The sequence below is a fragment of the Taudactylus pleione genome, unplaced genomic scaffold, assembly GCF_031769625.1.
Source record: "Taudactylus pleione unplaced genomic scaffold, aTauple2 ptg000154l, whole genome shotgun sequence".
NCBI classification, from domain to species: domain Eukaryota; kingdom Metazoa; phylum Chordata; class Amphibia; order Anura; family Myobatrachidae; genus Taudactylus; species Taudactylus pleione.
The window spans coordinates 16874696-16888714 of NW_028284556.1; the positions used below are offsets into that span (position 1 = coordinate 16874696).

A 14019-nucleotide genomic window follows, 5' to 3' on the forward strand; every position below is an offset into this window, starting at 1 on the left:
CAAAGTAGTGCCAAGCGTGCGCCTGTGTCATAAGTAAAGGGCCGGCTGGCTTGACCGTTAAGGGTGCTGTAACCCCCGAAAGTACACTCCAGTCCAAACCAAAAAAAAAATTATTTTCTGTGTTTGTGAATTGTGTGCGCAGTAGCCGCACGTGCATCAACAAAGTAGTGCCAAGCGTGCGCCTGTGTCATAAGTAAAGGGCCGGCTGGCTTGACCGTTAAGGGTGCTGTAACCCCCGAAAGTACACTCCAGTCCAAACCAAAAAAAAAATTATTTTCTGTGTTTGTGAATTGTGTGCGCAGTAGCCGCACGTGCATCAACAAAGTAGTGCCAAGCGTGCGCCTGTGTCATAAGTAAAGGGCCGGCTGGCTTGACCGTTAAGGGTGCTGTAACCCCCGAAAGTACACTCCAGTCCAAACCAAAAAAAAAATTATTTTCTGTGTTTGTGAATTGTGTGCGCAGTAGCCGCACGTGCATCAACAAAGTAGTGCCAAGCGTGCGCCTGTGTCATAAGTAAAGGGCCGGCTGGCTTGACCGTTAAGGGTGCTGTAACCCCCGAAAGTACACTCCAGTCTAAACCAAAAAAAAAATTATTTTCTGTGTTTGTGAATTGTGTGCGCAGTAGCCGCACGTGCATCAACAAAGTAGTGCCAAGCGTGCGCCTGTGTCATAAGTAAAGGGCCGGCTGGCTTGACCGTTAAGGGTGCTGTAACCCCCGAAAGTACACTCCAGTCCAAACCAAAAAAAAAATTATTTTCTGTGTTTGTGAATTGTGTGCGCAGTAGCCGCACGTGCATCAACAAAGTAGTGCCAAGCGTGCGCCTGTGTCATAAGTAAAGGGCCGGCTGGCTTGACCGTTAAGGGTGCTGTAACCCCCGAAAGTACACTCCAGTCCAAACCAAAAAAAAAATTATTTTCTGTGTTTGTGAATTGTGTGCGCAGTAGCCGCACGTGCATCAACAAAGTAGTGCCAAGCGTGCGCCTGTGTCATAAGTAAAGGGCCGGCTGGCTTGACCGTTAAGGGTGCTGTAACCCCCGAAAGTACACTCCAGTCCAAACCAAAAAAAAAATTATTTTCTGTGTTTGTGAATTGTGTGCGCAGTAGCCGCACGTGCATCAACAAAGTAGTGCCAAGCGTGCGCCTGTGTCATAAGTAAAGGGCCGGCTGGCTTGACCGTTAAGGGTGCTGTAACCCCCGAAAGTACACTCCAGTCCAAACCAAAAAAAATATTTTTTTCTGTGTTTGTGAATTGTGTGCGCAGTAGCCGCACGTGCATCAACAAAGTAGTGCCAAGCGTGCGCCTGTGTCATAAGTAAAGGGCCGGCTGGCTTGACCGTTAAGGGTGCTGTAACCCCCGAAAGTACACTCCAGTCCAAACCAAAAAAAAAATTATTTTCTGTGTTTGTGAATTGTGTGCGCAGTAGCCGCACGTGCATCAACAAAGTAGTGCCAAGCGTGCGCCTGTGTCATAAGTAAAGGGCCGGCTGGCTTGACCGTTAAGGGTGCTGTAACCCCCGAAAGTACACTCCAGTCCAAACCAAAAAAAAAATTATTTTCTGTGTTTGTGAATTGTGTGCGCAGTAGCCGCACGTGCATCAACAAAGTAGTGCCAAGCGTGCGCCTGTGTCATAAGTAAAGGGCCGGCTGGCTTGACCGTTAAAGGGTGCTGTAACCCCCGAAAGTACACTCCAGTCCAAACCAAAAAAAAAATTATTTTCTGTGTTTGTGAATTGTGTGCGCAGTAGCCGCACGTGCATCAACAAAGTAGTGCCAAGCGTGCGCCTGTGTCATAAGTAAAGGGCCGGCTGGCTTGACCGTTAAAGGGTGCTGTAGCCCCCGAAAGTACACTCCAGTCCAAACCAAAAAAAAATTATTTTCTGTGTTTGTGAATTGTGTGCGCAGTAGCCGCACGTGCATCAACAAAGTAGTGCCAAGCGTGCGCCTGTGTCATAAGTAAAGGGCCGGCTGGCTTGACCGTTAAAGGGTGCTGTAACCCCCGAAAGTACACTCCAGTTCAAACCAAAAAAAAATTATTTTCTGTGTTTGTGAATTGTGTGCGCAGTAGCCGCATGTGCATCAACAAAGTAGTGCCAAGCGTGCGCCTGTGTCATAAGTAAAGGGCCGGCTGGCTTGACCGTTAAGGGTGCTGTAACCCCCGAAAGTACACTCCAGTCCAAACCAAAAAAAAATTATTTTCTGTGTTTGTGAATTGTGTGCGCAGTAGCCGCACGTGCATCAACAAAGTAGTGCCAAGCGTGCGCCTGTGTCATAAGTAAAGGGCCGGCTGGCTTGACCGTTAAAGGGTGCTGTAACCCCCGAAAGTACACTCCAGTTCAAACCAAAAAAAAATTATTTTCTGTGTTTGTGAATTGTGTGCGCAGTAGCCGCACGTGCATCAACAAAGTAGTGCCAAGCGTGCGCCTGTGTCATAAGTAAAGGGCCGGCTGGCTTGACCGTTAAGGGTGCTGTAACCCCCGAAAGTACACTCCAGTCCAAACCAAAAAAAAATTATTTTCTGTGTTTGTGAATTGTGTGCGCAGTAGCCGCACGTGCATCAACAAAGTAGTGCCAAGCGTGCGCCTGTGTCATAAGTAAAGGGCCGGCTGGCTTGACCATTAAAGGGTGCTGTAACCCCCAAAGTACACTCCAGTCCAGACCAAAAAAAAAATTATTTTCTGTGTTTGTGAATTGTGTGCGCAGTAGCCGCACGTGCATCAACAAAGTAGTGCCAAGCGTGCGCCTGTGTCATAAGTAAAGGGCCGGCTGGCTTGACCGTTAAGGGTGCTGTAACCCCCGAAAGTACACTCCTGTCCAAACCAAAAAAAAAATTATTTTCTGTGTTTAGCCGCACGTATATATCAAATCGATATAACATAAATGGAGGACCAAACTTTCTCCGATAAAAATAAAATAGAGAAAGATCAAGAGCCACTTCCTCCTAGTGCTGAAGCTGCTGCCACTAGTCATGACATAGACGATAACATGCCATCAACGTCGTCTGCCAAGGCCGATGCCCAATGTCATAGTAGAGGGCACATACAATCCCAAATGGCAAAGTTCAGGAAAATGACCTTGAAAAAGACATTTAAATCAGCTGAAGAGAAACGTAAACTTGCCAATATGCCATTTACGACACGGAGTGGCAAGGAACGGCTAAGGTCGATCCCTAGTATGTTCATGACTAGTGGTTCAGCTTCACATGACGATGGAAGCCCTCCTCCCACTAAAAAAATCAAAAGAGTTAAGCTGGCAAAAGCACAGCGAAGAACTGTGCTTTCTAAGAAGATATCACAAATCCCCAAGGAGAGTCCAAGTGTGGTGGTGGTTGCGATGCCTGACCTTCCCAGCACTGGACGGGAAGAGGTGGCTCTTTCCACCATTTGCATGCCCCCTGCAAGTGGTGAAAGGAGCACCCACAGTCCACTTGCTGATATGCAAATTGAAGATGTCACTGTTGAAGTACAACAGGATGAGGATACTGGTGTAGCTGGTGCTGAGGAGGAAGTTGGCGAGGAGGATTCTGATGGTGATGTGGTTTGTTTAAATCAGGCTCCGGGGGAGACAGTTGTTGTCCGTGGGATGAAAAAGCCCATCATGGTCATGCCTGGGCAGAAGACCAAACATTCCACCTCTTTGGTCTGGCAATATTTCTATCCAAATCCGGACAACAACTGTCTTGCCATATGTACCATATGTAAAGGTGAAATAAGTAGGGGTAGGGACGTCAACCACCTAGGAACATCCTGCCTTATACGGCACCTGCAGCGCGTTCATAAAAAGTTACTGTCAAGTTCAGAAACTTTGGCTAAGACCGTAAGCAGTCCAGGGACACCTAAATCCCGTTGTCCTGTTGTATCCAAGCGCCTGCAAACCACACCGTCAACTCCCTCCTCGTCAATTTCCTCCTTAGTCAGGATCGGAAGTAGTCCTGCAGGCCATGTCACTGGCATGACTGACTCTCCTATCCGGGATTCCTCTGGAGGATCCTGCATTGCTACGCCTACTGCTGCTGCTGTTGCTGCTGCTGGGAGTCGTTCATCATCCCAGAGAGAAAGTAGGAACACCACTACTTTTACTAAACAATTGACCCTCCAACAGTCCTTAGCGAGGAGGATGAAGTACGACAGCAGTCATCCTGAAGCAAAACGTATAACTGAGGCCTTGACTGCTATGTTGGTGTTAGACGTGCGTCCGGTATCCGCCATTAGTGCAGTGGGATTTAGACAATTGATGGAGGTAGTGTGTCCCCGGTTCCAAATCCCGTCTAGATTCCACTTCACTAGGCAGGCGATACCGAGACTGTACAGAAACATCAGAAAAACTGTCCTCAGTGTCCTGAAAAATGCCGTTGTACACAATGTCCACTTAACCACGGACATGTGGACAAGTGGAACAGGGCAGACTAAGGACTATATGACTGTGACAGCCCACTGGGTAGATGTATCACCTTACGCAGCAACAGCAGCAGCATCACCAGTAGCAGCATCTCAGAAACGCCAGCTCGTTACAAGGCAGGCTACGCTGTGTATCACCGGTTTCAGTAAGAGGCACACCGCCGACAACCTCTTAGAGAAACTGAGGGAAATCATTGCCCAGTGGCTTACCCCACTTAGACTCTCCTGGGGATTTGTGATATCTGACAACGCCACCAATATTGTGCGGGCATTACATCTGGGCAAATTCCAGCACGTCCCATGTTTTGCTCACACAATAAACTTGGTGGTGCAGAATTTTCTGAAAAGCGACAGGGGCGTGCAGGAGACGCTTTGGGTGGCCCGAAAAATTTCTGGCCACTTTCGCCATTCAGCGACTGCGTGCCGAAGACTGGAGCGCCAGAAAACACTCTTGAACCTGCCCCGCCATCACCTGAAGCAAGAGGTTGTGACGCGGTGGAACTCAACCCTCTATATGCTTCAGAGGATGGAGGAGCAGCAAAAGGCCATACAAGCCTATACATCCACCTATGACATAGGCAAAGGAGGGGGTATGCACCTGACTCAAGCGCAGTGGAGAATGATTTCCGTGTTGTGCAAGGTTCTCCAGCCCTTCGAACTTGCCACACGTGAAGTCAGTTCAGACACAGCCAGCTTGAGTCAGGTCATTCCCCTCATCAGGCTTTTGCAGAAGCAGCTGGAGAAAGTGAAGGAGGAGCTAAGATGGAGCGATTCCGCTCGGCATGTGGGACTTGTGGATGAAGCCCTTCATTCGCTTTGCCAGGATTCCAGGGTGGTCAATCTGTTGAAATCAGACCACTACATTTTGGCCACCGTGCTTGATCCTAGGTTTAAAGCCTATGTGGTGTCTCTCTTTCCGGCCGACACAAGCCTGCAGAGGTGCAAAGACCTGCTGGTGAACGCACTGTCAGCTGAAGCGGAACGTGACAAGTCAACGGCTCCTTCTTCATTTTCTCCCGCAACTGGGCTGCCAGGAAAAAACTTAGGTATCCTAAGCAACCCGCTGGCAGTGATGCAGGGCAGGCAGGACCAAGTTTGGACATCTGGTCCGGACTGAAGGACCTGGCAACAATTTCTGACATATCTACTGTCACTGCATATGATACTGTCACCATTGACAGAATGGTGGAGGATTACATCGGTGACAGCATCCAAGTAGGCATGTCAGACAGTCCATACCTGTACTGGCAGGAAAAAGAGGCAATTTGGAGGCCCCTGTACAAGCTGGCTCTATTTTACCTGAGTTGCCCCCCCTCCAGTGTGTACTCCGAAAGAGTGTTTAGTGCAGCCGGGAACCTTGTCAGCGAAAGGCGTAGGAGGTTGCTTCCACAGAATGTGGAGAAGATGATGTTCATCAAAATGAATTATAAGCTCTTCCAGGGAGACCAGCCTCCAGAACATACAGAGGGACCTGTGGTGGTGGATTCAAGTGGGGACGAGTTAATACTTTGTGAGGATGAGGATGTACACACTGAAGAGGGTGAGGAATCGGTGGATGAGGAGGATGAGGATGACATCTTGCCTCCGTAGAGCCAGTTTGTGCAGGGACACATTAATTGCCAGCTTGTTTTGTGGGGGCCCAAACGAACCAATCATTTCAGCCACAGTTGTGTGGCAGACCCTGGCGCTGAAATGATTGATTTGTTAAAGTGTGCATGTCCTGTTTATACAACATAAGGGTGGGTGGGAGGGCCCAAGGACAATTCCATCTTGCACTTCTTTTTTTTCTTTGCATTATGTACAGTTTGGGGCCTAGTTTTTCTAACTGCCATCCTGTCTGCCACTGCAGTGTCACTCCTAGATGGGTCACGTGTTTGTGCCGCCCACTCGTGTCGCTTAGCATAGTCATCCAGCTACCTCGGTGCAACCTTTTGGACATAAAAACACTATTGTGAGGTGTGAGGTGTTCAGAATAGACTGGAAATGAGTGGAAATTAAGGTTATTGAGGTTAGTAATAGCATAGGAGCAGAGAAACCCACAAATTCTGTGATTTTAGCTGTTTTTATGCTTTTTTAAAAAAAAATACAGATCCAAAACACAAAACCCAGAACCCAAAACATGGAAGGGTGGTTTTGGCAAAACCAATCCAGATCCAAAACACGAAGAAAGATCCAGATCCAAAACCAAAACACAAAACACGAAAAGTGGCCGGTGCACACCCCTAAATTAAATGGAGATGTGTTTTAAACATAGAAACAATTGGCTTTCAGCTATTAATATGGAGTGAGTTCAGTGAATTTAATTGTAAACAGAAACAGGCTTCAAGCTTTTACTATTTGCAACATTCTACCAAGCTAACACATAACTCACATATGCATTTTATCTTGTGACATAAACTTGGCTTTCCTAGTGATGAAAATTTGCCACGAACAATGTGAGATATATTCCCAATAGTGAGATATAAAAAAAGGGAACTCTTTTAAAAGAACAGACATCTAACATTTTGGTAATATTTAAAAGTTTGAAGGAAGGGATCCATGCACTTTTAAATGAAAAGTTAGTACCACGTAGCTGAAATGGCTTTTTAGTAGTGGATAGGAAAACATTGTCATATAGCATGTGGAAGAGGAATTGTAAAATCATGTTACGCATTTCACGGATACAGTACCTTCTTCTTCAGACCTCTAATATTCTTTAACTTGTTTTGTCCCGGTTAGCTGCCATGATTTTATCCTTTGATCTGCAAACTAAGAGGATGTAACACTGCCACTCTAAGCGTAGTTAACAGGACATAACTACTTAACAAATATTGGCATAAAGAAAACGAGGAAGTGGATAGTGTACCCGTGAAATGTGTAACAGCTTTATGTAATTCCTCTTCCACTTGCCTTATATGAGTTGATGTTTTCCTATCCACTACTGTGACTTCTGAATTATTCATCTTGCTTTAAGATGAACTATTAATGAACTTAAAGCCATTTCATCTAAGTGGTACTGACTTTTTAATTGGTATAACATGCATAAAAAGGAACATAATATTTAAACAGCATATAACAGAATGTATATGCTGTATATATATTATAACATCACTTTATGCAGGTTCTTAACAATTCAGGGTATTGGGTTTTCAACTATGATTTAGGGAAGTAGGTTTTCAACTACAGTACTCTTCCTATTTCCTGTCATGTCCACAAATGTTGGCTGTAGACCCGGGTGCTAAGTCTTTTTAGAACTTAGTGACACCTCTGTGCAGGAGGGAAAATAAAACAGATAGGGTTGGATTCAATTAGCCACGGTACCTCTGTACAAGAGAGAAAGTAAAACAGATAGGGACGGATTCAATTAGCCATGGTACATTTGTACAAGAGAGAAAATAAAACAGATAGGGACGGATTCAATTAGCCACAGTACCTCTGTGCAAGAGAGAAAGTAAAACAGATAGGGACGGATTCAATTAGCCATGGTACCTCTGTACAAGAGAGAAAGTAAAACAGATAGGGACGGATTCAATTAGCCACGGTACCTCTGTACAAGAGAGAAAGTAAAACAGATACGGACGGATTCAATTAGCCACGGTACCTCTGTACAAGAGAGAAAGTAAAACAGATAGGGACGGATTCAATTAGCCACGGTACCTCTGTACAAGAAAGAAAATAAAACAGATAGGGACGGATTCAATTAGCCACGGTACCTCTGTACAAGAGAGAAAGTAAAACAGATAGGGACGGATTCAATTAGCCACGGTACCTCTGTCCAAGAGAGAAAGTAAAACAGATAGGGACGGATTCAATTAGCCATGGTACCTCTGTGCAAGAGAGAAAGTAAAACAGATAGGGACGGATTCAATTAGCCACGGTACCTCTGTACAAGAGAGAAAGTAAAACAGATAGGGATGGATTCAATTAGCCACGGTACCTCTGTACAAGAGAGAAAGTAAAACAGATAGGGACGGATTCAATTAGCCACGGTACCTCTGTACAAGAGAGAAAGTAAAACAGATAGGGATGGATTCAATTAGCCACGGTACCTCTGTACAAGAGAGAAAGTAAAACAGATAGGGACAGATTCAATTAGCCACGGTACCTCTGTACAAGAGAGAAAATAAAACAGATAGGGACGGATTCAATTAGCCACGGTACCTCTGTACAAGAGAGAAAATAAAACAGATAGGGATGGATTCAATTAGCCACAGTACCTCTGTACAAGAGAGAAAGTAAAACAGATAGGGATGTATTCAATTAGCCATGGTACCTCTATACAAGAGAGAAAGTAAAACAGATAGGGACGGATTCAATTAGCCACGGTACCTCTGTACATGAGAGAAAATAAAACAGATAAGGACGGATTCAATTAGCCACAGTACCTCTGTGCAAGAGAGAAAGTAAAACAGATAGGGACGGATTCAATTAGCCACGGTACCTCTGTGCAAGAGAGAAAATAAAACAGATAGGGACGGATTCAATTAGCCACGGTACCTCTGTACAAGAGAGAAAGTAAAACAGATAGGGACGGATTCAATTAGCCACGGTACCTCTGTACAAGAGAGAAAATAAAACAGATAGGGACGGATTCAATTAGCCACGGTACCTCTGTACAAGAGAGAAAGTAAAACAGATAGGGACGGATTCAATTAGCCATGGTACCTCTGTACAAGAGAGAAAGTAAAACAAATAGGGACGGATTCAATTAGCCATGGTACCTCTGTGCAGGTGAGAAAAGAAAACAGACATTGCCAGATTTATTTAGCTACGGTACTTACTGCGGGCTTCTAGCAGTGCCCGGGGCTTTTCATTTGCAGCCTTCACTTACTGCAGTTTTCTGTTTCCACCCTCCTGAAGCTTGAACATAAATTTGTGGACAGTAGCGCTTTCTGCCCTCTCTGCGATTTAACGACTGTTAGTGCATGAAATCAGAATCTATGGGTTAGCATGCATGAGCCATGGGTTTACCGCTCAAGGAAATGGGCTTGTAATTGAATAGCTCCAGGCATTAAAGTACAACACCACAAGTCCACATTAAGTACCGCAGCTAATTGACTCTGGCCCATAGAAGTGAAGGTGATGCCAAAAGTTGTTAGGAAAATGCACAGCATACAGAAAAGAAGCAGGGTTGATGTTACCATTAGGCAAGCAGTGAAGCTCCCAGCTGCTGCAATTCCATGTTAGAGATGGGCTGGAATGTGGCTCTGGGCTATGATGTCACAGCCCAGCTCCACACTTCCAACCACACAGGAGAAGAGAATGCCAGAGCTCCATATGCCAGAGCTCCATCCTTTCCTCCCACCTGCAAGGTAAGAAGCAGTGGGTGGGATAAGGACATAGTGGCCGGAGAAAGAAGAGAACATGTAAGATAAAAAAAGGAGATAAAAAGGAACTTGAAAGAAGTGTAAAGGAGTAAAGACAATATGAAATTATGAGACTGCAGAGAAGGAGCTATAGTATGTAAAGCTGTAAGAGGACAAGGAAATACACAGTATGTAAGAGCTCATACACAATGTGTATTTACAGTAACTGTTTACAACCAACAAAGATACAGAAATGTGTTGTTGGAAGATTAACAGATACATATAGCTGGCAATCAAAAAATCTGCAATTTAATTATAATAAATGTTGCTATAACATGGAAAAGTAAAATGCATTATTAAGTGAACAGTTTTAGATGTACTGGCCCTTTACTCACTTAAGTCCTTTTGTGCAATTAACAGTCATTTACTACTGTATTTTAAAAAGAACATTTTCATGAAGCTTCAAACTGTATGAGACATCATTGCTAATGGCACTGTTAAATCTAGGGCAAGAGTTTCTCCACTGATGAGCAAGATCAAGGTTACATTTTTTCTTATTTAATTTCAACATTTTCGTTTTACAAGATTAAGGTGTCAAATTCCAAATATTTATTTTAATAAACAAACGGGCTCTTTGGTTTCTGAATCTTTTATTAACAGTTTGCTTACTTGACTCTCCACTGACTAGACATAATTACATGTAGTCATCTCTCATAATATTTAAGAAACAGAGAGAAACTTAGATTACTATAGAACTGCACCCTTTTCCCACAGCTCATCTCCCTTTTTGCCTCTGACTGCATTGTCCTGCGAAAATCAGGACTGTTGAGAGGATGATATTTACTAAATGGTAAAGGAGAAACTATACACACTGACATTAAAACTTACTTCCCCTTAACAGAACAGTGGTGGTGTAGTGATTGCAACTTAGATATTTACTAGATGCTTACTGTACTCCACAGACCTCTCTGACACAGTTACTACTCTTGTTAGAGTAGAAGATAATTGGCAATTAAATAGAGTGGAATGCAAGTTAATTAGTTTTTATATTAGTGGCACTTGGGTCATTATCTGATGAACTGGGAAGGTCACACACATCAGAGCCCTTGTGTTATGAGCACAGTGCACTTTATTGTGCATTACAGTGCTAACAGAAGGTTTGCTCACTCTGTTAGTGTTCATACATTGAAATGCAGCGGGTCCCTCTGCTGATGATATCACTGGGCACACACATCATTTAGTGCGTACCCAGCTTAACAGTGACAACTTCTACAAATATTAAATTCTTAAATCTGCCCCATTCTCTACAGCCCTGCCAGGAAATCAAGGAAAGTTGACAGCTATACAGAAGAATGAGTGGAACATTTTCTCCTGAGTATGAGTAACCTGGATCTCAAGCTCAGGAGCACTTGAATGGCCTCCCCCAAAAAGCAGTAGGATGTTGATTTAATATCCTCCAGTGAAAACAAATTGACAGAATTGGTAGTAGATATGTGTGTTATCCACATTTGATGATTTCTAACATAAAGTAGTTCCTAAATACCAGTAATTTTCTTCTAAGTTTACGAGTTGATATAAGATTTATAGTAGCTTCCATACACTGGATATGCCTTCAGACACTGTATTATTTTTCAATTTTGAAATGATATCACTGATTTCTCCCTGCTTCTAGAACTAGTTATAAGAATTAAAAATGACACCGAATAACTTGCCGATAATAGTTTGTACCGTTGTGTACCACCAGAAAAAAAGCGCCACTAAATACTACTGCAGACTGCAACATCAACCTGAGATTCAGTGTTATTCTTGCTTACCAGAGTTTAGAAGGATGATAGATTTCAAACAGATAAACTCTTCTCCCCGCAGTCTCATCATACGGAACCGTGTGGCTGTAGTGACCAGCATATCGAAAATCTCAACCAAACCTTCTACACAACGACCCTGATTCCTGTATAAGGAGATAACCAAATATACTTACTGTTATCACTGTGAAATAATGTCTTGTAGGTCAAATATAGTGTATAATAAGAGCGCTTAAGCTTGTAGACAAGCATGATCTTTTTACCTATTTAATATAACAAGAACTCTCCTTTTTCTATATACATAATCAGGAGTATAATTTCATATAATTTATTTAGGTTTTTCTACTGAGTTTAGCTGTCTCATGCAGCTAAAATGGAATATTTAATATTGTGCAGTAATATAATTTTAATTAAGTACCAGCTTGTTATATTAGCCAGATTTTTAAACTTCAGTTTAGCATTTAGTGAAACGATTTAGAGATATATTTAGTGTACATTACTCGTAAGAAGCCTGCATTCAAAAAATGTGTATATTCCCCCATGAGTAGAGATACTGCATAGGCATCATAAAATGCCACCATAATGTGTGCAGCCTACAGTACAGTATGTGCCTGGTTTGCTAATAGTCATCATTATTAGCATGCACTTGCATTTGCTCTCTATACTAGATGCAAAGATACGCCTCCAAACAGGTATGTTGTCGCTTACGCCCAGCTCCGCATAGCCCGTATTTACTTGTGCACACTCTATCTGGAGTTTGGCTCTGCAAGAACGCTTTGTCACAACCCAGACTCACTTCTTTGGTCATAAGTTTAGATGCAATTATTAGTATTATCTTCTATTTATTAGACACAACAAGGGTTTTGTAGCCCTGTGCACAGTGGAGGAACATACAGTAGTAATTTTACAAAGTATAAGTGTCTCCAGACAAATTAGCTACTTACAAGAGCACAACTTTACAAATATACAGAATTAAATCTACAGTTTAGGTAATCACAATTTAAGTGCATTCATGCAATATACGCAATGCAGCTGGGCTCTGCATCAGCCCCTTTATATCAATCAAATTTACAATAGTACAATTGGAGAAATAATTATATCAAATTGATGTATCCGTCTGTACCAGAGTATTAGCAAGATAATCAGGTCAAAATATTGATCTATGTTTATATTGCATTATTTCTCCATGTTATTTTATGAATTAGTGCTATGATGTAAATTATGAGGCATCTCACGGTCTTTCAGAACGAACAAAATAAATTAGAACATGGTGCCAAAGACATCTGTATGTACTGTAAAGTAGACCTGATTACTGTTGAGATATGGAGTGTGCGCCTTTAAAGAGGCATCAATCTCTAAAAAAGATGGCCACCGTTAGGTTTTCTGCATATGCACGAAACCATCTTGTCACTGTAAATGAGCACCACAGTGAGGCACGGTCATGTCCCACATAGCTCTGGGAGACCCTGAAATATCCTGTATTATATGCTCACCATCACTGCTTATACAAGCAATGCTACCCACATACAGTCACCAGCTGGTGACTGTACAGTATGCGGGTAGTGGTGCTTGTATAAGTGGTGATAGCAGGTATATAATGCAGAATATTGCAGGTCTCTCAAAGCAATGTACAAGTTCCATGGCGGCACTCGTTCACAGTGACTGGAGGTACAGAGGGTGAACATCTTGGTTGTGAATGAAACCTCCCTAAAAGAGCCAATATGGAGACTGCACAGTAGCACTCTCCTGGCTTGAACAACCTCTTCTTCATGTTACACAAACATTTAATTTTAACTTTCTTGTAGCAACCTGTAAAAAATTGAGGGTTATTCAAGCAGGAAAATATCAACATTCCAAACAATTCTAGTCCACATTTCTTGGTAGGAACATAAGTAAGACTCCTCTTACTGACTGTGCTGACTATATCAACAGTCTCTTTCCTTACAAACTGCTGTTACTCTCAATATTGTTGATGTTTTCCGCACTTGTGAAAATGTATTTATTTCCAAGTCTCTTTACCTATTTTGGACTTATACACAATATTCGCAAATTCCTCATCATATTTTCTCAGTGGTTTTCCAATATTTGATCTTGTAGAAGTTATTTTCTGTGGTTGGATGTCCACAGTGGTAGCCTCAGGTTCAGATATGTCTCTAACTGCTGGCATATTCAGTGACACATACTTGCTCTGCGTTCCAAGTTCCAGCTTATGTTTAATTTGTGCTGTTTCTTTATATGTGATATCTCTTGCCTTGACAAGCTTTCTAGTACTTGGATTCTGTACCCCTTACTTACAAGGCAATAACCAAGCATGATATACTTCATGTACTTTGAATTGAGCTTGTGACTTCTCTTTTTGGTATGTATACATAGGCAGTACTTTGAGATGCATTACTTTTGGTTTTCTTCCTAACCACACTTCAATTGTTGTTTTGTCTTTTAAGTCAACTGTGGGAGATTGATTTTTCAAATAAACTGCTGTGGACACAAAATTGCATGTTTAGGCCTGCGTCCTTCAGCATGCATCTGGCTTTCTC

General features: G+C 42.8%; 1 protein-coding gene across 1 annotated transcript in view; it reads right to left on the reverse strand.

The window, feature by feature from the left end:
• ESR1 (estrogen receptor 1) overlaps nucleotides 1-14019 on the reverse strand; it is a 283323-nt gene that overhangs the window by 22545 nt on the left and 246759 nt on the right. The window contains exon 6 of the mRNA XM_088474493.1: nucleotides 11495-11628. Within this exon, the coding sequence (XP_088330619.1) occupies nucleotides 11495-11628 (134 nt within the window). The remainder of the gene's footprint in view (nucleotides 1-11494; nucleotides 11629-14019) is intronic.